The following is a 24831-nucleotide window of genomic DNA, read 5'->3' on the forward strand; positions in this document are numbered from 1 at the left end:
CCAGCTGTCCCCAGCCTGCAGCTAAACCCTCCAGCTGCACGCAGTCCCCATGGCTGCTGTCAGCAGGCACCCAGGCAGTGTTTGTCCCTCTGTGGGACCCAGGGCAGGAAGGCTGAAATGGTAGTAGGCCTTAACATGACTGCAAAGCAAGGTCTCCAGCATCGTACAGTAAGCAGCTTCAGGTTCTATGTGGCAGACCAAAACGCTTTGCTCCAGCACTACACATCCATCTCCCCAGAGGTGAGGGCTGCATATGAACATTCATTTACAGTTGCTCAAAGCAGCTCCACTGAACAGTGAACTGCAGAAGCCACAAAAGGTGACAAGGGCAAGGAGCCTAGAAGAGGGGAGGGAAAGCCATGGGTTCTGCTGGAACGCTGAAAGGTGATGCAAAAGCAGCTCATGGAGATGCTATATGGGAGCAGACACTTGGCATCCCTTCCTAGCTAGTGGGCTGGGCTTCTGACAGCCTCTTCTTCTTCCGCCTCAGTGCAGGTCTCTGAGGGAGCCAGGGAGGGTGGAAGTCAGCTGCTGACAGGACAAGTTTGAGCCAGGAGGAAAGAGGTGTTCCCATTCAACCAGGAGGCTGCTACGGTAGCTGAGGGTCCATTCCCCACATGAAGGCAGGGAGGGAACTGCTGCCATAAGAGGACTGCACCGGGCACCGGCAGCTGAGGGCAGCCGCACGTTTGCAGCAGCGCCTCAGGGGTGCGGGCGGGATGGCGGCCGCGGCCTGGGGGAAGGGGTGCACACGACATGGCAGTGGTGAGGCCTGAGGGTGGCAGGGAGAGCCAAGCAGCTGCCCGGAGAGGGAAGAGGGTGAAGATAAAACTTTAGAGCTACAAGGAGACATAGAAGCCGAAACAAGCTGCTCATCTGTGAGGAGAGTGAGGTGAGGAGGGGGAAGAGGTGGGAGAGGGCTGGAAGTGGGCTGCTGCTGATGACTGTGGACTCTGTGAGGAGAACAGGTAGAATCATAGAATCACAGAATTGTAGAAAGTGAGGGGCTGGAAGAGACCTCGAAAGATCATTGAGTTCAACCTCCCCTGCCAGAGCAGGGTCACCTACAGCACAGGTCACACAGGAACACATCCAGGTGGGCTTTAAATGTCTCCAGGGAAGGAGACTCCACAGCCTCCCTGGGCAGCCTGTGCCACTGCCCTGTCACCCTCACAGGGAAAAAATTCTTCCTAGTATTTATACAGAACAGCCTTTGCTCCAGTTTATAACCATTGCTCCTTGTTGGTCACCTTGAGAAAAGCTTGACTTCATCCTCCTGGCACTCACCCCTTACATATTTATAAACATTAATGAGGTTACCCCTCACTCTCCTCCAAGCTGAAGAGCCCCAGCTCCCTCAGCCTTTCCTCACAAGGGAGATGTTCCACTCCCTTCATCATCTTGGTCACTCCGCACTGGACTCTCTCAAGCAGTTTCTGGTCCTTCTTGAACTGAGGGGCCAAGAACTGGACACAATATTCCAGATGTGGCCTCACCAGGGCAGAGGAGAGGGGGAGGAGAACCTGTCTCAACCTACTAATCACCCCCTTTCTAATGCACCCCAGGATGCCATTGGCCTTCTTGGCCACAAGGGCACATTGCTGGCTCATGCTCATCCTTCCATCCACCAGCACCCCCAGCTCCCTTTCCCCTCTTCTGCTCTCCAACAGCTCAGCCCCCAACCTATACTGGTACCTGGGGTTGTTCTTTCCCAGATGCAAGACTTTACAGTTTCATGTAAAAGCCTTGCAAGGGTTGATCCTTGGAGCCATACATTCTGTACTTGGATAGAAACTGTTACTAGGTGATGGTGCTGTATAGAAACCCTGATAGAACCCTGACACCATAACCAATGTGGATATATTGTTGTGAGGAGCTGTGGTCAGTGCATGGGGGTATTCCATACCCCCGAGGATGATATTGTATGTGCATATACATATGCATGTACACCATTGCATTTATGTGTATTTGGGCATACATGTATACTTACTAAAATAAAAGATACGAAGAAAAACTGTAAAACTATTCCAGCATTGCTGGTACTTCAGTCAGTTATGCTTTGCTTGGAAGCAAGATGGTGGCTGTAGTCGTGGGCTGCAACTTTTCACTTGAACAGATAACGTATCTTTTAATTCTTGGTAGCATCTTAGTTTCTCCAGAGTTGGAAGAATAAGTGCTTTCTCAATTACAAGTTACTTCTCAGTACTTTCTGGATGATTTGCAAATAAAAATTTTTTTCCAGCAGAATGAATACCACACCAGCCACAGATTGTGTCTTGCCACCACCACTTGGGCCTGAACAAGAGGACCAAGAGTGCTCTGAGACACACATGTCTGTTTTATGGTATGCAGGGCAGCTTGCAATTACTTATTATGATACAGAAGACTGCTCAGTCTACTTCATGCCTGACATACCTGATAATGAAGACCTCAGGCTACTGCAAAAAGTAATTGGAGAAGTTAATCCTAAATGTATAGTGACCAGTGCAAAACAGGACCAAAATATCGCCAAATTCCTGACCAACCTGACAGCTGGTGATAAAGAGATAGGAAAACCAGAAGTTGTCCTTTTTCCTAACATGGATTTTGGCCTAGAAGTCAGCAAGCAACGGATCCTATCTAGGCAATTCCCATTTATCCCATCTCACATGACTGCAACAGAGAAAATTCTCTACCTGTCCTCAATCATCCCTTTTGAAAACCCACTCATGATACGAACCCTTGGGGGACTCCTTAAGTTTCTAGACAGGAGAAGGGTTGGAGTTGAACTTGAAGAAAGCAGTGTTGCAGTTCCTATTCTGGCCTTTAAAAAGTTTGTGCTGTCAGATACTGTGAATATGGACCAAGACACATACTGTGTCCTGCAGATATTTAAAAGTGATATCCATCCATCTGTGTATAAGCTCTCCAGTGGATTAAAAGAAGGGTTCAGTTTATATGGAATTTTAAACCGCTGCAGGTGCAAATGGGGAGAAAAACTGCTCAGGCTGTGGCTCACAAGGCCTACTCGGAACTTGACAGAGCTGAACAAACGGCTCGATGTTATCAACTTCTTCCTGATGGCTCAGAACCACGAAACAGTCCTCACTCTTCAAGGCTGCCTCAAGAATATTAAAAACGTGCCTCTGATTCTAAAAAGAATGACTCTTTCCAACACAAAAGTCAGTGACTGGCAAGCACTCTATAAGACAGTGCACAGTGCAGTGTGCCTAAGAGACACTTGTCGTTCTCTGCCCAACAATATTGAACTCTTTCAGACTATTTCACGTGTCTTCACTGATGATCTGCACTACATTGCTAATCTAATCAGCAAAGTGGTGGACTTTGAAGGCAGCAACTCAGAGAACCGCTTCACTGTTAGACCCAACGTGGACCCAACCATTGATGAGAAAAAACGAAAGTTGATGGGACTGTCAGACTTCCTTACAGAAGTGGCACGAAAAGAACTGGAGAACTTGGACAATCACATTCCCTCCTGTTGTGTGATCTACATTCCTTTGATTGGGTTCCTTCTCTCCATTCCACGGCTGCCAACTATGGTGGATAAGAGCGACTTCGAAATCGAAGGCTTGGACTTCATGTTCTTGTCAGAGGACAAACTGCACTACAGAAGTGCTAGGACGAAGGAGCTAGACAGCCTGCTGGGTGACTTGCACTGTGAGATCAGAGACCAGGAAACACTCATTATGCACCAGCTGCAGACAAAGATCTTGGAGAAGTCTGATGTTCTTAACAGTGTGGTGGAATATACGGCACACCTAGACGTGCTCCTGGCTCTGGCAGCGATGGCCCGGGAGAATGCTTACTGCCGGCCACGCTTCACTCACCGCCATGGCTTCCACATCAAGGATGGGAGGCATCCACTCATGGAACTATGTGCAAAGACCTTTGTCGCCAACCCTGTGAACAGTGGCGAGGCTACCAGACGAATCAAGATCATCACAGGGCCCAACTCATCTGGAAAGAGCATCTACCTAAAGCAAGTGGGTCTTATAGTATTCATGGCTCTAATCGGCAGCTACGTCCCTGCAGCAGAGGCGGAGATTGGAGAAATTGATGGGATTTACACAAGAATTCATAGTAGGGAATCAGTCTCTGTAGGTCTCTCTACTTTCATGATTGACCTTAACCAGGTTGCCAAGGCAGTAAACAATGCTACAGAGAGGTCATTGGTACTTATTGATGAGTTTGGTAAAGGGACCAACACACTGGATGGCCTCTCCCTGCTGGCTGCTGTTCTGAGACACTGGATCAGTCAAGGAACCCAGTGTCCACAGGTCTTTGTCTCCACTAATTTTCACAGCTTAATGCATCTAGAACTCCTGCCTGACACACCTCTCCTGGAGTACCTGACCATGGAGACCCACCAAGATGGAGATGAATTGATATTTTTCTATCAGATCAAGCAGGGCATATCCACTGTTAGTCATGCTGCCAACATTGCTGCATTAGCAGGCATGCCAGCCAAAATTATTGACAGAGGAGTGGAAGTGTCAGAACTGATTCGCAACGGAAAGCCTATCAAATGTATTGATCATCCTTCAAAAGGAGATAGGATGGAAAAATGCAAGTCTGTCGTGGAAAAGTTTCTTTGCCTAGACCTTGATGACCCCAATGTGGACTTAGAAGAGTTTATGCGTAAAGAGGTGCTGCCTTCTGCAGCCTCCATCCTGTAACAGGGTAAAAGCATGCATTCTGTTGTATCTACTGTGTTCTGTAGGAGAGTTTGGTAACTTAAAGACTGATCACTAAAACTAACACCTTACACCACATGTTACAGCTCGCAACAAACTGTAGTGTATGTCCTTGCTTCTTCTTCTTCTTGTTAGAAAAGAAGTACTGTCATTACATATCTCTGCAATATTGTGTATGATATGAATGCAGGAGGAATGAAAGAGAATTCAAGAAACTCTTCCAGCTGTTTGGTCATCCAGTTTGTGCTTTTTCTGCCTCTGTTGCTAGACCTTCATATTAAAAAAAAAATGCTGTAGAAAAATCATAAAATGTTTCTGCTGGTCTCATAAGACTGTGAAAGCAAAGTGTTTATTGTTTTGTATTACATAAAAGTGATTCTTTCGGCCCTTTTAGGATCAGTATCAAAGTTTCCCAATAACTATGCTCCTGAGACTCCCATACCAGCAAGCAGCAGTTATCACAATACAAAACACTTACATGAAGGCTGATAGGTGAAAATACAGAGAGATCTAATGAGCTGTATTCCTTTCCTGCCCAAAATGCCGGAGATCCCAGGAGTTATTATACAAAGAATTCTGAAGGTCAGTATCAGTAGGAATGGATAAACAGGGGGACTGCTTTGGTTTTACTGAGGGTCACTCTCTTCTCTTAAGGTCCTGTATGGTACAACTATGTAGCTATGCCATATGGGTATAAGTAAAAGCAAAATTACAACTAGGAAACTGAAAACTACACGAGGTATGTAAGACAGAAATTCCCGTTTTGTAGTCTATTTTTGAGTACTGAGTAAAACGTATTAGTAAAGGAATAAATAATACCAGAAGCTGAGGGTTCCCTTTAATTTCTCTTATCATGCACAGGATCTTTACTGAACATAGGATTTGGTGTATGCATATGCAACAAAAAATCATTAACAAATTAATGAAGCAGGAGACATGACATGTAAGTATAACAGAAGTAATAACCTTTACTGGAATGAGAAAAGTGTCTGACATTATTTAAATAAGACAGAAGAAACATCAGCTAACTTGTAGACTGACTTCCAAAATTTGCTGTAAATGCTTACAGTATAGTCAATAAAAGGCATCAGCAGATATACTACATCTCTCTTCAGCTATATTTCATTTAAAGAAGCCTAAAATATTGAAGTCACATAAACTGAGAGAAAATTTATATGAGAAAAAAGTAATTACCTTAATAATTACCAGTATTAAATGTTAGCTAGTATGCCTAGTTGAAGATAGCAAAAAGATGAATTTGAGATTGAAAAGATCTGAACGTGGAGACACAGCTTTGGATTTGATTCAAGGTAGAATTTCCTCCTTTATGATGGATTAATTATTATTTCTATTACAAAGTTAAGTACCTTATATTATCTCTATATGAAATGAGGGTAGTGGCAAAAGTTTAACCTAATTTATGTTTAAAAATACACTAATAAATTACTGAATCATGCAGCTACTGCTGTTTCCAGTGCACTCATCATAAAACAGCCTGCAAAATAATTTAGCACCTTGACTGCCTTACCACTGAATAATGGTAACAGTGAATCAGGCCTTGTACAGCACTTACAAGTGTTGTAAATACAAACAATTTTTTCTCACTAACATATTCTCGTCAACTAATTATACATACAGCATTCTGAAGATATCCAGTACAAAAGAATATATTTATTATTCATAAATTGTATTTTTGAGGGAATTTTTCCTGTCAACCATTGTCTAAGCTGAGGATAGCAGATGCCACCAGAGCAATTTAGCTGTCAGTCATCATCTGCTTATGAAATTTCGCAGTGTTTGAGCCACTCAGCACAAGGTATCAAAGGATCTCGAATGTCATTAAGCATTTATGAAGTCTGCTTCACAACACACCCTGAAATAAACAGCAGTCTGGACAAATGACAGAAGGGTTGTGACTGACCTGCTGCAATACAGCGGGCTAGGGAGTGAAGCAGGAATAGAAATGTTATCTTCAAATGCAAAATTCTAGTTGGTTCCCTCATTGTGACTCATTAGGTTCTTTGTATAGAAGATAATGACACCAGTCCAAGATTCTTAGCCTCCAAAGAATGAGCTAAGGAAACAGCTAAACAAGTGCAAGTAAATTATATCTTTTTATCTTTTTCCACAACGACACCCAGAGCCACACACAACTTCCTTATTTTGTGGAAGATTTCAGTGGTACATTTGATCTCAGAATTGTCAAACTAATTATGAAGAATGCATTGCTCCCACTTCTGAGTAGATAGGGAAGTTCTTTAACATGAGAAGCCAAAGGGAGCTGAGTAACCCAGACAGCTTTTCTGTAACCCACTTTATCTCATATTTTATCCTGCATTAATGTCTGTTTTCAAGGTTTTTACATTTAACATTTTTAGCTTAATGCTGTGCCTTCAAAGTGGAAAGCCAGTTTTTTTGAGATCTTTATTAAATACTGAATTATCAGACTCTTTGCTTTGTAAAGATAAGCAACAATTTGGGAAAACTAAAATATGCACAATATATGCATTTTAAAAATGTCTGTATCTACAGTAAGGTTTGAAAAATATATTTTTGTTTTCCCCAAAAGATAACTTTTATGGAATTTTGATGTAATTAGAAGGACAGTGGCTTAACAGAGTACTGATCTGAAAATACAGTTAGATATAATGAAACATGCTACAAAATAGTAATCCTTTTTATGTTTCACGTTTTTATTTATTGTTTTCAGAAAATGCATGAAACTATCTCACTTAATGAACAGACACAGTGAAACAATTATAGTGAAGATGGATGCTTATGCCTGACAGCAGATTGACAGAGAAAAAAATTACATATTTGTAATAAATAATATCTTTCTATACAGGGTATCTTTAGTATACCACATGCATTATCCAATATTATGGAGGACTAAGGGAGATGATTTGGAATGACATTGACCTGGTTCTGTCAAAAGCAGTGAATATCAGAACACAGAAAGAATGCATCCTAGCTAACATTTCATGCAAGGTAGATAAATGTAAATAAAACAAACAACCAACTAAAACCAACCAAAAAAACATAATGGCACAAAAACCCACCCTTATTGTCTCAGATATTTTGACCAAAGAATTGAATTACTGAGCAACTGATATTCCAGAAGGAATTTTTAAAATGAGTGTTTTAGAAACCAATTATTAATACAAGCAAAAGCTTATTGGAGCTTACAAATTTAATACCAATAACAAACCACTTACTATCTGTGGAAAAGTCCTCTTCTCTGATTCAGGGTGAGTATGTATACCCTTGAAGCTTCCTGATGTATCTCAGATTTTACTGCATTCTTACTGATTCCACGATAATACTTAATTTAAACGTGCACCTTCAGCATTTTTTGAGATTATTCCTAGTGAATTTTTAAAGTATTCTTCTTTAATTCTTACTACTAAGGAAAAAAATAAACTCTAAATATTTCTATTATATACTTTCATTCTTATTTTTAAATATTTTTTTTCTGAAAACTATTTTCCTGGTCAATGTTCAAGGATCACATAAAAACATTCTATATAATGTCAGGAAAAAAATTTATGGACCTATACCTTATGTTAAATAATACAATATTACTGTCAAACTAGTATGAAATAACTAGATATACTAGAATTGCTTCTACAAATTTACCATCACAGTTTTACCCTATTTTTGTGTATTTTGCCCCAAAAGCAAATAAATAGGCAAGATAACTGCCTGAGAGAATATAGAAAATGTTTTTCATTGCTACTCTGAAATTCAGCGAAGTGAATTCAATAGAGGGAACTGACAGTCTGCATATTATGCATGATCCAAATATAAAGTCCATTATTTATTTGTTTTTTTCTCTTACAGACTAACCAAACTAAACTATCCAAATAAACTGTATCATATAATCTATATCCTAATAAAAGTTCTGTAAGTTTGAACAAATACTTTCATCCTTTGGTCTTAGAGAGTTTCACAAAACAATACAGACCATGATATTACTGTCCTGGGAAGACAGAGTGCTAACTACCATACAGTAAAGGGCTACTGTTTATACAGAGCATGTACTAATTATTTTTTCTTTAAAAATCAGTATTTTCAAGTCATTTACCTCTTCTGCTGGTTACAAGGTAGAATGTATGATGCTGTAGCATAAAAAACTCCATTTTTTGTTTTCAAATTAAAACTTTCTAGACAGCTGCTGAGCAATGTGAAATGTGAGCTCACCCGCTTACGTAGCTGTGGGGATTTTGACAACTTCATGAAGGTCAGATGTGGTTTAAAAACTCTTTCTTCTCCTGCCATGATGCCCTTTTCTTGAAATATCTTCTTCATAGTCTCTGACGGGGGAGAAAAATGTAGAGGTACAAAGATATTACATGATAGAATGCTTCAAAATATACTTGCAACTGTGAGTCTCAGCTGTTCCACATGGGAAAAAAATGTTGAGCACTAACAGGTAGAGAGATTTCCAGTTAACTAAAAAGGCACATATTATTTCATGGGAAAATATTTCTAAATTTGCAATTCATATTGGTCACAAATTTGGCTGTATTAAAATAATGGCAATTAGCGAGCTGTCCATGCTGTCTGCTTTTGCTATCAGAACAGGAATTTGACATTAAAACTGCTCAGGAATTACTCTCACTGGAAGTTCTGGAAACTTCAGGAAAACTCTAAGTCTTTACCAAAATTGTCTGCCCTCATCAATAGTATTTTCTGGTAGGTTCTGTTATACGTGTTTGGGTAAAATCTTGCTCAGATCAAAGGAAATCTGAAATGGAAATCTACTATAAATTCTGGCACAGAATTTATGTGGCAGAAATCAAATCAAGTATGATGATGGTTTTTATTTGGTTCTTTTTAGCTTCCCTGTTGCCTTCCAAGCTAATGTCATATTTTTTATGTACAATTTTATCCTTTATTTGCATTTAATTGTATTATTTACTTGTCTTGATAGTTCAGCTGTAAAAGAAAAATCTAGTGCTTTATTCCCCCATCTGGAAGAAAATGCATTACAGTGGGAAGCAAACAGCACAGCTGGCTGAAAAAAAAAATAGGGAAGGAAGACTCAAGGCACAGGAATATAGGCATACACAGCTGGCTAGCATAACTGTGCCATTTCATGCTACTGTAATATGTCATTCCAGACTCCTTACTCTTAAAATTTTGGGGGGGGCTTTATAGAAACAACTTAAGTGAGCTACTTTGAAATCACACTTAAGAAGAGGTTTTATAAGCTTATGCATTACTTTTCAACAGAAAAGTTCCAGAAGCTTGGGACCTTGGAGATCAAAAGCCACCTTTCTTTCTCTACTGTGTATGATGCATAACCTTAAGCTCCACAGCCTATGCAACTAAAGTTGGGATTTTGAAAGAAGCAAGGGAAATCAAAGACCCAAATGACAACTCTTAAACAGGCCCACTTGAAAATTCTCTCTCATCTTTCAATCCCTTCTTGTAAGAGGATGTATTTTACAAAAGAATAATTAGTCAAACCTTCCATTCTAACTCACAGGATGCTTAAATGATAACCAGATTAAAACTTGTGAAACACTTATACTATTATGACAGATGTTGAAAATAATCATAGAATCAACTGGGTTGGAAGGGACCTCAGAGATCATCAAGTCCAACCCTTGATCCACTACCGCTGCAGTTACCAGACCATGGCACTGAGTGCCACATCCAGGCTCTTTTTAAATATCTCCAGGGACGGAGAATCCACCGCTTCCCTGGGCAGCCCATTCCAATGTCTGATCACACTCTCTGTAAAGAAATTCTTTCTAATATCTAACCTAAACCTCCCCTGGCACAACTTTAGACCATGCCCTCTTGTCTTGCTGAGAGTTGCCTGGGAAAAGAGACCAACCCCCCCCTGGCTACACCCTCCTTTCAGGGAGTTGTAGAGAGTGATGAGGTCTCCCCTGAGCCTCCTCTTCTCCAGGCTGAACACCCCCAGCTCCCTCAGCCTCTTCTCATAGGATCTGTGCTCGAGTCCCTTCACAGCCTCCTTGCTCTTCTCTGGACCTGCTTTGGACCTCAATCTCCTTCCTGAACTGAGGAGCCCAGAACTGGACACAGTACTCAAGGTGTGGCCTCACCAGGGCTGAGTACAGGGGCAGAATCCCTTCCCTGGACCTGCTGGCCACGCTGTTCCTGATACATGCCAGGATGCCATTGGCCTTCTTGGCTACCTGGGCACACTGCCGGCTCATGTTCAGCTTCCTGTCAATCCAGACTCCCAGGTCCCTCTCTGTCTGGCTGCTCTCCAGCCACTCTGTCCCCAGCTGAGGTGGAGAGGCATACCCAGACGGAGCCTGTTCAAACCTTGCTGAAGCAGGGCCACCCAGACCCAGCTGCCCAAGACTACGCCTGCATGGGATTTGCTTATCTCCAAGGGAGACCCCTCTACCTCCCTGGGCAACCTCTGCTGTCACTCTCACAATGAGAAAAGGGCTTCTTGAGGTTCACAGGGACCCTCTTGTGTTTCAGATTGTGCCCATTCTCTCTCCTTCACTCCATGCATGTATTCATGTGTATTTGCAAGCAAAACTGCCATGTAGTTCTATAGATCTATGTATCTAATCCTATACATCTGTGTATCTAGAGCTATAGACCTACTACATATCTATAGCTACTTAACTACAAGTACAGCTCACCTGCTCGTATTATTTTGTGTCTGTAGGAAACATGTCTAAATTTACACTGAATCTACATTAAGCTATTGTGCAGCTGTACACACAAATGTTGCTGAACAAGTGACCAATACATCAAAAAAGAAGACTACAAATAAATGTTTGCTCCTTCTTCAAATGGAAGTCCAAATTATGTCATTTAGTTTTGGTGTGCATGTACTTCCATGCACCCAATGTCCTACTTATTTTCTGATGTTAGTAAGCTAATAAAATGTTACATTTATTTAAAAGTGAAATTATCTGTAACAAAGCCATTTTCTGGTTCCTTTGTTTGGTTCTCTGAACTGCGTTATTTGGGGACGCACTGACTCTGGTGTTCCAGAATAGGATTAGTTTTTATCATAACCAGCTGTATGCTATACTGTGATATTCTGACACTGTCTTGTGGACTGTAGACATTTTCTCCCCTATAAACTCAAACTCTCTGCCATCATTTCTTCTGCCAAGTTTAACCCTGCAATTAAGATCTCTACTCCTGCGGATCTGCATGCCTAATGGTGTCCCGCCCCTAAGTGGTGTAAGATCCTGGTGTCAGAGCAGGAGTTTGCCAATGTGCTCATAATCACAGAATTTCAGAAACTCGGGGTTTCCAACAGGGCAGAGTGATCACATGGTGCTATTGATATATGTTACAGTAGGGCATGTACACTGTACACTACTGAAGAACAACCACACAGCCTATGTGACCTCCTCTTGTGCTTAATGGCTTTGTACAATATCTGCTTTTATTTCTCTATCCAAATTAGTCTTTTTTTTCTCTATACCTGGCAATTCTAACAGGAAAAAATGTAGTTAAAACTGGGTCAGAGGAAAGAAAACATTACTTCAGAGACTGTAGTTTCAATTTAACAGGTTTGTGTGTGTGTCCATGCATGTTCTCGTGGTGGTCAGACCCATACAGCTTTGTCACGGCACAGACATCACATGATCAAGAGGTTGGCCACACTTGCTGGTAACAGATAGCCCAGATTTTGCTGTATTTGACATTTAAGGGAAAGTGTGACATTTTACTGGTTAAGGTGACTTACAAACTGAATTAGCACAATGCTTCCTTCTTCAAAGATAATGAAAACAGAGAGAAATCTGAGTATATGGAGCAGGGGGAGGAGAAAACAAAGAGAAATTTTTTCCTGAGAGCACAGAACGTCAGAAGAATAATGTAATGCTATTAATATCCATGCAGTTCTTTGAAGAACTGGCCACAGGAAGAGTTCTTTAAAAAAATCATGAAGGAAGCATGGATGCTCTGGGCAAGAGATATTTTCAGGCTTATGGAACAGCATGAAAGTGGATTTGAAGCTCTGAGCAAATACACAGAAGTTAAAGTTTATGATGGGGATTGCCTGAACTGAAAGAAATTAGAGGATGGTGACAAGAATCATAGACAGTGTCCATGGCTCTTAACCAGTGAGGATCTGTCAGCTTTCCCCGAGACATCTACATTAGTAGCTAGACTGAAAAATCTGTTTTTCCTTAATATTCTCAGGCTGACCAATGTTTGCAGCTTCAAAGTATACCCTAGAAAACTTAAGGCTATTTTTACGAGCTCAATGACTTCCTGGAACAAATTTCTGGACAGCTTTTAGACCATCTTTCATGCAATTTGAAGTACTCTGCAATATTACTTGGACCTTATTTTTGTAATGTCAAAAATTACTGAATGTCATTGGCCTCTCTTACATTGGATGCAGCTGAATCCATTAGTCAACTGTTTCCTCAATTATTAAGAGTTAAAATGTGATATAAAAAACCTACCCAGAACAGCTATGTACTGGAAAAGCTCAAAAATTCAACAGCTAGATCAATACAGAATGATTAATGGAAAAACTGCACAGTGAGCCGTATTCCGTGACACAAATGGCCATTTCTTTTCCAAAATTTCATTAGATATGGAAAACTGCTACATATATAAATTTTCTTTTTCTCCACCTCTGCTCTGCCCTAGTGAGACCTCACCTGCAGTATTGCATCCAGTTCTGGGCTCTCCAGTTCAGGAGGGACAGGGATTTACTTGAGAGAGTACAACGGAGGGCTGTGAGGATGATTAAGGGACTGGAAACCCATTATGAAGAAAGGATGAGAGACCTGGGGCTTTTTAGCCTAGAGGGGAGAAGACTGAGAGAGGATCTATTTAATGTGTATAAATATATGAGGCCTGGGTGTCAAGAAGGAAGGGACAACCTCTTCTCACTTGTGTCCTGTGATAGGATGAGGGGCAATGGATTCAAGAAGGCACAGGAAGCTCCACCTCAACATGAGGAAGAATTTCTTTACTGTAAGGGTTACAGAGCCCTGGAACAGGCTCCCCAGAGAGACTGTGGAGTCTCCTTCTCTGGAGACTTTCAAGACCTGTCTGGATGCATTTCTGAGTGACCTGCCCTAGTTTTGGTCCTGCTCTGGCAGGGAAGTTGGACTTGATGATCTTCAGAGGTCCCTTCCAACCCCTGACATTCTGTGACTGTGTGATTCTTCCAGTCTCTTAATTTCTGCTTGTCTCTAAACCATGTTCCCTCAATTAAAAGATCTGGAGTTTAGAAATAGATCTTAGAAACAAGATAAGCTAAGCATAGATAACTTACAACTAACTTGTTGAGTCATATTAAAAATTTTTACATCTTTAGTTGTTTCTTTAAGAATGGTCTGTTAGCTGGTGGTTAGCAGAAAGTCTGGATTTCACAAAGAAGCTCTTCTGGTTATCCTTCCATTCCTAATAGCACTCTGCATAATGCACTTGCAAAGCCCTGTAAGACCTAATTTCCAAGCCAATGAAGAACTCAAAGCCATCTATTTCAGATGCTAATGTTTATCACAACCTCAACTATATGTCACCAGAGGTTAGCACCACTAATGAGAAAAAAATTATTTTAGATACCATGTTATACTTGGAATATATAATCAAAGGTTGTATCAAGAACATTATGAAGGACACTATTAGTCTGAGGAGTGTCCCTGGCTGCTGCCTGTCAAAAACTACTGTCTCCTTTACACCTCAGCAATCCTAAATCTCTGATGAAAGAAAATGGTTGCTAAACCTGGATCAGGCACCACCTCATGTGTTGTTGATTTCTATCTCCAAGATGTGAGAAAAGAAAGGACCTTGTGTCTCATCTCTCCATATAAAAGGCTATTTTTTCTCCCCATCACTACTAGCATTTCTCTGCAAACAATGAGCTTTACACTATGCCAAAAGGTAAAACCAGGATCAAGCCAATTTCCTCATGTTTTTTCCACTGCTACTTGGTTCTATACTACTTACACTTTACACCAATTATGGTGTAAAGTGTAAGTAGTATATGACTATCATATATCAGTGAGCTGTATAGTTATTTCAAACGTATCAGCAGTATGCATGGGTTGCTCTTTTTCTCTCTGTCACCATACACATATACAGAAGAAAGATGTGCTCATTCATTATGTAGGGTCCAAGCCCACACAGATGCCAATATATAAGGCAAGCCTGACAAGACAAGCAACAATAATGTGAAGATTCAAAGTGCTAGACTGAGCTAGAAATACAGGTCAGACAAGGTGAAACTTGGTTCTTTTACTGGCTTTAATCCATTTCAATACTTCCTACAAGTATGTCACAGTCACAAAAAGGAATAGGTGAGAGTACCTTATTTTATACCACAAAAAGTACCTTAATGCTTTATTTTAATAAGGTATTTATCAGCATTACTGTTATTCAGTGTTTGACAGCACAATATGAAGATTGTAAATGAAAGTCTAAAAGCATTTGCTGTCTTTGCTTTCAGAGAACCATACTTGACATTTTTAGCATTAAGGAACAAATGTGAAAATCACTAATGGGTGTTACAGAGAAACGAAGTCAATGAACACAGTGCACAGCATGCCCGGCTTCATTAAATAATACAGCAATGCTCAGTGGCCTTTAACCACATCATCATATGTGTTCTGTACAGAGGGATATTAACAATCAAAACATCTCATAATAAACAAAGTAGGAGAAATTAAATGAAAGATGCAGAGCATATGCACACATAGGTGTGCATATGGTTAGTTCGTTTTATATATTTCATATACTCAACTACAGTGAGAATAAATTCAGATTAAAATTCCAAATCCAAAAAAATAAAACCAATAGTAAACATCAAGATGCAAAGCCGAAATACTATAACAAACTGTAGATGTTTCAATGTCCTTACTAATTGAATAAAGTCCTTCCAAAAATGTAAAACTTTCCTTCCAGTCCCACCTGACCACATAGAGATTACCCAGTCTGTAAATGCCAAAATCCTCCTGTAAGACTTACTTTCTCCTTGCCTTACAAACAGATCCTCCACTAGTTCCTGTTAACCTGTCTTCTTTCTATTAAACCCTTATTCCTCCCCCTTTTATCTGCCCCCTCTGTACCTTGCTGAAAATATGATTATGCAGTCAAAGTTTATTTTTCTTAGTAATGATGCTTTCTCAGTCTTTCCACACAGCTGATCAGAATTTTAAGACCCTTCCTGAAGCGTAGTAGAATTTCAGGGCAATACAGTGCTCCAAAGCCAGGCTTCTGCCCCAGCCTATTGCTCTTTTACACCTACTTTTGCCTCTTTTACTTGTCATGTGACGCACAAAAAAAGGCAACCTAAGGGATGTGGTAATACCACAGCATTAAATATCCCCATGCAACTAATAAAATGTTGTTCTGGTTTGGCCCAGGATAGAATTAATTTTCTGTCTTGTACTTTTCCTTTCAGCTAAGTCTCTTGTAAGTAGCTGCACTTGCTGAAAGTAACAGCAAGTTTCTCAGTCTGTGTCTGCTTCTGGGACTGATAACACTCGATGTTTATAGTTATAGCCAGAGACTGGTGTGCAGAGCCAAGGACACTGCTCAGCTCTGAGGAACATCTTACACTCTGGAAAGAGAAAAGGAGTAAACAGGTCACACCTGCAACCCTCCTTTAGGGAGGAGTGGACAAGACAGGTGACCAAAATTGACCAGAGTATTCCATCCCATACACATCATACTCAATATAAATTTGAGGGATCACAAGGGTCAAATTCCTTCCCCTTCCTTCAGCCTTTCTCTTCACCCTTTTTCATCTGTCCCTGTTTGCTTCAGCATCCTGGGAGGATTCCATCCATTCCTCTGCCTGTGGTTCTGATCCGTGCCAGCCCATAGCTGTGTGTTCCTGCCTCCAGCTCCCGACTGCTGCTGACTCCAGGAGTCCAGTCTGGACTTTCCCAGGGCTGCCCTGAGGCCTCGGTGGTGATGTGAGAATTACTGGGAGAGGGGGGGGAGGAATGTGGTATCATTTTTCTGTATATTTCTTTATATATAACAATTTTTCCTTTTTATCATTACTGTTTCATTAAAGCTGTGTAGTTCAGTTTCCAACCCATAAGTCTCTCTGCCTTATTCTCTCTCTTACCTTTATCAGGGAGGGAGATTAATAGAGAGCATCTGTCATTTGGTTAATTGCCAGCCCAGCATTAACTCATGACAAATGTTGAACTCCCAAACAAACTGTATTTAATAACTGTTGGAAGCACTAACTCATAAAACTAACTGCTGTTACGCTAGGCCTTACCCGTGGCTGTTCATTTGCACTAAAATGTTTGCCCCTGTCGTCAGCATTTTTCTAGTCAAGGGGCCTAAAATTAAGGAAACTGTTGTATAGCACATAGTCAAATTAGAAAAGTCATGAACAATGCTCAGGTCTATAGGATCATTGCTTCATGTAAGTACCATTAGCAGGCAAGTGTTTTGACTCTTGTTATGGAATTAACAAAAAATTGCTGGGGGGGTGGGGGGTTCTGCTGGTTATAGTCTTCATACAACACATATATACATATACATATATACAATATATATATGTATTTGCTGACATAGACAATTTTGAGAGAACAGAATGTTGCCACTTTCAACTTTAGAGAATGCCTCTTCTTGGTCTGAGTGACCCATTTCAGAAATTTCACAATTCAGAAAAGCTCTGCTACACACAAGTAGGAACTACAGTGAATAGCACATGGACTAGAAGGAAATTTAACATGCCACAGCAGTACCATTTTTAATGAAAATGTTATGGATTTGGACTAGAAGCTTTTTGTTCACCTTGTACACATCAACTGTTTTAGTGGAAAAGTACAGCAGTCTTGAGTTCTCCATTTTTCTGTCATATGAAATTACTTAAAGATAACTGATAAGAAGCAACATTGATTTATCTAAGCTTCAGCCATCTGGAACTAAAGTGAACTAAATTAACTGAATTAAAATATTTCCCTAGGCTCTCTGAAGTCAGGGCAATGTAACTCACCCTATAATAGATGCTAAACGTGTAGTTTCATAATCTTTAAAGAAGCTCAGAGACCACTATCCCTGCCAAAAGTGATTGCTCCTCTCTAGCTCCATTCCTGCCACTGCTCCCATCTTTTGTGCAAACAGACAAATAGCTATAGAGTAAACTGCACTGGGAAACTGAATGGGTTAAAAAGTAACTGACAAAGGTAAAAAACATATTTTAACCACAGTTGAATTCACCATGTAGCTGCACAAGTACCTAGCACAACAAAAAGGGTCTGTGCTGCTTATGCTTGAGTAAAGCTGTAATATACCTGGAGAAGATGATGGGCAGTATAACTCACTTTCCATTTCTCTCTAGTACAGACTGTTAGGAAAAACAATTTAGTGAGATTAGACTAAATGTCATGGCATAAAACTAAAGAAAATTACTGGTTAGGTGTACTACATGTCTGTCTAGTGCAGTCCTAACTGTATTAAAAAACTCAATAAATCAGTATTTCTTAAAAACAAAGGACCAAAACCAAATGAAATAGTTAAACAGAAAAGGAACCATTTCGTTCATGAAATACAAGCTCCCCCTCGTGGTGAAACCATAAATATGCACCAGTCTTCTGTAAAACCAAAATCTGCAAATCCTGTAGGTAAAAAAACAGGATTCATTTACTTGCTTTTATCATCTTCAAATATCATTTACAATACAACTATCAAAATGAAAATTGAAGCCAAGTAATTCATTAGAGAGGCCTAAGGCCAAGAAATGATTCACTGAGCTGGCAAAAGCACTGAAATAAAAAATGTTTTTACTAAACAGCAGTGTTAAGTGAAAATAATGTAGAGCCGTAGTTCCAACATAAGCAAAGAATGCTCAGCAGTGAGTATCAGTACTCAGCTTTTCAAAGGAAATACAGGTTTGCCTGTTTGCTAAATTTGACTGTACTGATTTTGACAACTAGGAAGAATGTCAAACTGAAAAACAAAGATCAAAATCTGATCTCATGTTTTACTTATCTAATTCTAATCAAAACCTGATTCACTAATCTAAAATGAGTAGAAAATCACTCATAAAAAATGCATTTCCTGTAGTTAAAATGTATTTGGCTCTCCATGTCTAGCAACTACAATTATTTTGGAGTTCTTAATATTAACTATAAAATTCTCAAAATCAAAAGTTACTGTCATTAACACAAACCATTTCCCTTCACAAGAGGTACTGAAAGGGAACACAGTTTATGAATTATCTCACTGTATATAAAACAGCATACATATAATATTCTGTCACCTTTAAAAAAAAAATCCAAAGACAAACTCAAAGACAAGAAAGAGGAATCATGTTGCCCACAGGACTGAAGAAATATTTGGCAAATTAAATCTTTGAAATAATTATGGGATTGACAACTGAAGCCTCTCTGGAATTCTAAGTCCTGTTCAATTTCTACCATATCAAATATTATAAATATTCCTCTATCAAGTGTTGCTTAATCTGGTGAGATGAAAATCTCAGTCTTCTAGTCAATTTTTCTTAGACATTTCTTAGAAATGTAAGTTAAAAAACACCAAACACTTTCTAAAGGCTCTTCAGAAATTAAATCGATGAATTTCTAGAGAAAGCACTGTATTAATAAAGATTTTTTCCATTTCTTTTCTGTACTGGATTGCAAAGAAACAGCATGACAGAAGCAGTCTTTGCTACTCTGCAGAATGTCCTATATGGGTTACTTCACTACTAAGAAATGGTGTGACCTCACATTCCTCAGAGCACAAGAGATAATTCATCAATACTGAAAAACACTTTTTTAAAAAAGAATCTTTCCAAGGAACACTTGAAATTTCTGGGATAGTTTTAAAGGACACTGATGAATTACAGACAGTACTGTTCTCTGAGAGTTTTTATTTAATACTTATAAACAATATAGTTCAAGTATAGAGTCATAGATAAAAAACTCATCTCTGTTTTGGTCTGGGTACTGATTGCTGCTTCTTAGCTGGTATTTATATTCCTTTCAATTTATATATTTCTACTGACTTGAACTGTATCTTTGGATGAATTTTATCTAGCTGGCAAAACGGAGGCTGTAGCTTCACTGTGAAGACAGAATGGAGAGTTTTGCCCTTGAAGTGAAAATGGGTGAGTACAGATGCACAGTAGCATGTACCTGCCACAGCTTCCAGTAACTCCCAAATTGCCAAACAAAGGGAATTAACGTTGAACAGTCCCCTTACATGTGTGGGAGCGGCAAGCTACAGTTAATTCACTGAGATTTAGAAGTTATATGTGTAATATACAGGAAAAACAAAACTTAAAGGCTCTCCTGAAATGGAAGAGGAGAGAATGTCACCATCTCTCAGTGCTCTCCTTGGCGTGAATATGAAGGAGAGAACTATGTGACTTTGCAAGACAGGTGAGTTGCATCAGAGATACAGTTCCTAAAGTTGTAAGTATGAGTGTACATACAGAAAGGGGTTTAAATACCAGCTGAGAAACTGGATATAGTACTTAGATCAAAACAAGGTAGAACGGAGTCTTTATATTCACCTGCAAATGTGCACTACATTTTTTACTTAAGTAAAAAGATATCAGAAAACACTACTGTCTGTAATTTATTAATAACCTTTTGAACTATGCTGGGAAACTGATCATGTGGCCTATGAGACTGGTAATGGTAAATTAATGTTGACAAAATTAACAGTCTCATGCAGGGTGTGAAAAAGTCTTTAAAATACTTAAATTAGATTGACAAGTTGTACCTGCTATTTCTTTAAGTATAGTTGTATTATCATTTTCTACCAGCTTCACAAATCCAACTTCATCCCTGAAGTGACCAATTCCTTGAAATGACAAATCCACAGTTTTTCCTTTCAGGAGATCTTCTACGAAATCCTTGGTGTCTGAAAGAGCACCTACTGCTCTGTCAAAAGGAAAGAAAATATCTGTAAGAAAGTCAAATAAATTAATACTGTTTATCTTGCTCTTAATCATTCTAACCAAAAATCACACAATGCTTCAAAGTATCAAATTCTTACCTAGTCAAGTACTTCTGCAGTATTTGTACAGCAGTCAGTATTAGTATTACAATTTTGTTAAGTGGCTTGTAAAACAACATAGATAATAAGGCAGAACCCAAAAGATTTTATCTCAGGTGCCTAAATATTAAGGTGACAGTGTCTCTATTACATTCAATTGAAATAAGATGCTTACTCAGAAGTATTTGGTTTTCCATTCTCTCATAATTTTTTCATCTCTTGATAACTGAACATGATAGGATTCTGCTTCATCCAAAGTTACTACAGAGCGTTACTTGGTATTTAAAACAGAATTCAGTGACATTACAGATACACAGTAATAAAATTGTACGGAAATTACTATTTAGATAATTGAGAAATGTTATAAGAAGTACTATCTAAAATGATGCTTAATTTCTTTAAGAGATAAGTACCATGAACACAAATAATCTACATATAACTTAAGAAGAAACCTGGGAACATTTTAATTGTAATTTTAATTAGCTGTATCAAATGCATGTATTATTCCATGAAGCATTTTTTTGACCTGCACTTGAAGCGATTCACATGCTAAACAAAACTATATAAACATTCTTAGTGTCTTCTTAAAGACTTCTTGCATGCTCAGTTTTTAATTCTATTGAACGAAATGGAATAATTTAAACTTTTCACTAAACTGATGTTGTCTTTATAAACGCTAGATGGCAGTGACAGGTTAAAAACTCTCAAGAGTTGACTTTCCTTTTTTCTGTGCTGGCTGGATAAAAGCATAACCATGATTTCTAAAGTAGGCTAAATTACATTTTTTAAGCCTGCAAAACTACAAACAACTTCACACATGCTTCCTATGTGTTTAACAAGATGGACTCTTGATGAGAACTGCACGTTTAATTGAAACCTAGGCCAGGTTAAGAAAGATGCTACTCTGGATAGATATAGCCCTCCAGTGGCTTTTTTATAGGGCTTTAATTGACAATCTAGAGGTACTTTAGTTCCTATATAACCACTTTAAACAAAAATGCTGATGCTTGTGCTTTGGCAAAGATACTTTTCTTCCAGCATAGTCTGTTCTACTTCCCTACCCTTTTATCACCATTAGATAAGCCTGTTCCCAGTCTTCCGTATCTTAAAGACTTTTCAAAAACAAAAATCAGAATGCTGATTATACCTGTCAAATTTCTTAGCAGGTAATTGTTTACTTACTTTTTTTTTATTTACTTACTGACATAAAACTAATAATTTGTTCCAAAAGGACAGGTATTTCAAATATACTGTGCCAGATTGCAGCAGGCTTTCAGGTGGCATACATGTGCCCATATGTGAATCATGCACAAACCCAAAGTCCATCTCTGAATGTGCTGCCTCTGAGAATTGGGTGTGCAGAGTTGGGGAAAGCTCTGTTCCTCAGCTGAACAAAGGTCATATTTCAGTACTGTAGGGTATGCTGCAGAACTCACTGACCAGCTCAACTCTACCTGATGAGCTCCATGAAAGGTCAATTCAAACACTGTAGTTAATTTTTAATTTAGCCCTGTGTCACTGAAAATTTAGTTCTTTTTGTTTTGTCTGTAATTTTGTAAACACCAAAATATTTAGAAAAATAGTTGTCATCTCACTGTAGTATATTTTGTACTTTCATATCCTATCAATCGCTCTTTAAAGTCTTAACAATTGTTTTGCAAGAATGATGCACAAACATTTCAAGTAAAGTCAACAGCAACTAGCACAACAGTGGTATTTTCTTGTTATTCCATAATAAATAGTATTTATGCCACCAAATAGCAGTAACACTCAGTGCAACTAACCCTCAGGGGTTACAAGCATTTTTCTTCAAAGTGGGGAAAGGAAATGAAAAAAAAAACAAACAAACAAACCAAAACCCATTATATTTTAAGTGAATACAAATCAGGATTATAGAATCAGTGAGGGGTTTTTTCTATATTGTTGTAATATAAATATTATAGCACTTAAATCTGATGCTTTTCTTTAGAAGTTTCCAAGCTGCTAATTTTGATTACTTGTTAGAACAAGCAACTTTGAAAAAAAAGGTAAGCTGAATCCTTTCAGCTGTCCTATTTATAATGAAAAGGTTAGATGCACAGAGTCTTTGACAGGTAACAAGCAAGAAGAGCTGGGGACTGCAGTCTGGTAATGAAAGCATCTACTGCTGAGGCAGGTATTCTCATTTCTAGGCCCTGATCCCATGACTGTGCATACAGTCACCATGGACTAAAACTCCTTTGCCTAAAGGAGCACTTTCAGGACTCCTGCTTGCTTGCTTGCTTGATTGATTGATGGTTTTTAAAATCACACATCCCTGATTCCATATAGTCCTACAAAAAGAGATGTAAAGTGCATTTACAAAGATTAGAGCTACAGCCAATTGGCCAGTGAGGAAACTTGCATGAGAAATGCAGGTCTGTATTTCCTTAGGAAGAGTGGCCTAGAATACAAATTTCCCATCTTCATGGTGAAAGCTGTATGTACTAAAATACCACACAAAGGACTTTGTGCTGAATTAAATGTTATGTTTAGCACATTCTTATCACGTGTTTGGACTTCAAACAGCATTCAACGCATTTCATTTCTGTACAGACAGAGGGACTATTGTGCAAACACGGTAGAAAAACTGTAGATAACAAAGTAACTTAATGGCTGCAAATGTAAGTATCTCTGAACTCTCAGATACCCAGATGACAAGCTTCACTTTGTTTAAGAAATTACTCTCACCCTACATTACACACATGTTCTTTTGCCAGCCTGGATACTGGCTTCTTTCCATTAACCTGGTATCAAAAATTGGTGAAGCAAAGAAAGGAAAATTTGACTTTTTACTCTTTCAAGTTCTCCCAATAGATTAAGCAGAAAATAACAGCTATGGAAAAAAAAATTCCATGTAATAGAAAATGCCATCTAGAATACCTGAGGACAGCTGAGCTAGATACCTGCAGAAGGCATAGGGCCAGGGAAGGGGTGAAGCACTGGGGAAGCTGCTGCTGACTACAGGACAGGTCCTGCATACCTGGACTGTGGAGTTCTGCTGGGAGAGGCAGAAAAGAACTCCGTAAGTGCTTGGGTGAAGAGAGCTGAGAAGATGCTCAATGAGTAGCAGAAAATACTGAATTTAGGAATATTTCTTTTGATGCAGAGTTTAGGACTCAAAAGAATACTCATGAGGAGGCATACTTGTCTTTGAGATATCCTCGCACTTGCCATTTTTAAAATTTCCACACTTTAAATCCTTTTTAAAAAAAATTTTGCACACAAGTCAGTGGTTGTTCTCCCTGATTTTCAGGTGCTCAATTAAGCAGGGCAGAAGGAAGATGGTTCGCTTATCCAGGAGACAAAAGGCACATTCTTTAGATGAGACCATGGGAGGTAAGGATGCTGACAGACTCACATGCTCAGCAGTAAAAGTGTAGACATCTTAAGGATATAGCATTCAAGGAACCAAGAAAAAAAATCTGTGCAGTTGATTGAGGTTTACTGATATCTCATTATTTTTAGGTGTGTTAAATGTTTTTAGCTAAATACTTCACCTATCAGAGCATTCCCTTGATTGCCAAATGGTTCCTACATTGTATCATGGATTCTTGTTTTCCTATGAGCAATCTGCACTTCAACAGTCAAATATTTTGGGGGAAAAATTATTCAACACACACTTACTAGACACATAATTTTGTACCTGTATACCCATAACTAAAGCATTGTCTCCCTGCACTATTTCATATAGATAATTCAGTACATGGATCACATGCCTGCTAACCTTGCAGTTAATACATACATACATATGACAGAGGACTCCTGAAAGCACTCATATGGGGGAGATGAAAATATGAGCCTTCTCTTTCATTGAATAATAAGGATCTGATGAATTTTAATTCATCAGCAATTTGCTACAAAATTGACACATAAGCAATAGAGGATTCCCAGATAATTCCAGTAGGCCATTTATCAGCATTTTAACATAATATTCTGTTATAGTTACCAAAGTGTTCTACACTTAATATGTGCAAATATAGTGACAACTCATGTTCAGGGCATTGGGCACCACATCTAAATACAAACTGTCAGTAAGGTCTGTGTAAAGCAGGACTATAAAATACAACTTGTACTTTCATTTCAAGTCAAAATTGCAGCTAGACACACTAATTATTATACTGAACATTCATAAATGGGCTAAAGTTGAGCCACAGGAGGTCTAGATTGG

General features: G+C 39.1%; 2 protein-coding genes across 3 annotated transcripts in view; one reads left to right on the forward strand and one right to left on the reverse strand.

Annotated features, from left to right (window-relative positions):
• The window catches only part of AKAP7 (A-kinase anchoring protein 7), a 90314-nt gene that overhangs the window by 50536 nt on the left and 14947 nt on the right, over window positions 1-24831 (reverse strand). For both annotated transcript variants that reach the window (XM_030448095.1, XM_030448096.1), the window contains exons 5-6: window positions 20367-20527; window positions 8895-9007 (exon numbers count right to left, since the gene is read on the reverse strand). In XM_030448095.1, the coding sequence (XP_030303955.1) occupies window positions 8895-9007; window positions 20367-20527 (274 nt within the window). The remainder of the gene's footprint in view (window positions 1-8894; window positions 9008-20366; window positions 20528-24831) is intronic.
• MSH5 (mutS homolog 5) lies at window positions 2247-4676 on the forward strand. Its single transcript, XM_008499244.2, has one exon. It carries the CDS (start codon window positions 2247-2249, stop codon window positions 4674-4676), a length of 2430 nt encoding a protein of 809 aa, XP_008497466.1.

The sequence above is a fragment of the Calypte anna genome, chromosome 3 (assembly GCF_003957555.1).
Source record: "Calypte anna isolate BGI_N300 chromosome 3, bCalAnn1_v1.p, whole genome shotgun sequence".
Taxonomy (NCBI): Eukaryota; Metazoa; Chordata; class Aves; order Apodiformes; family Trochilidae; genus Calypte; species Calypte anna.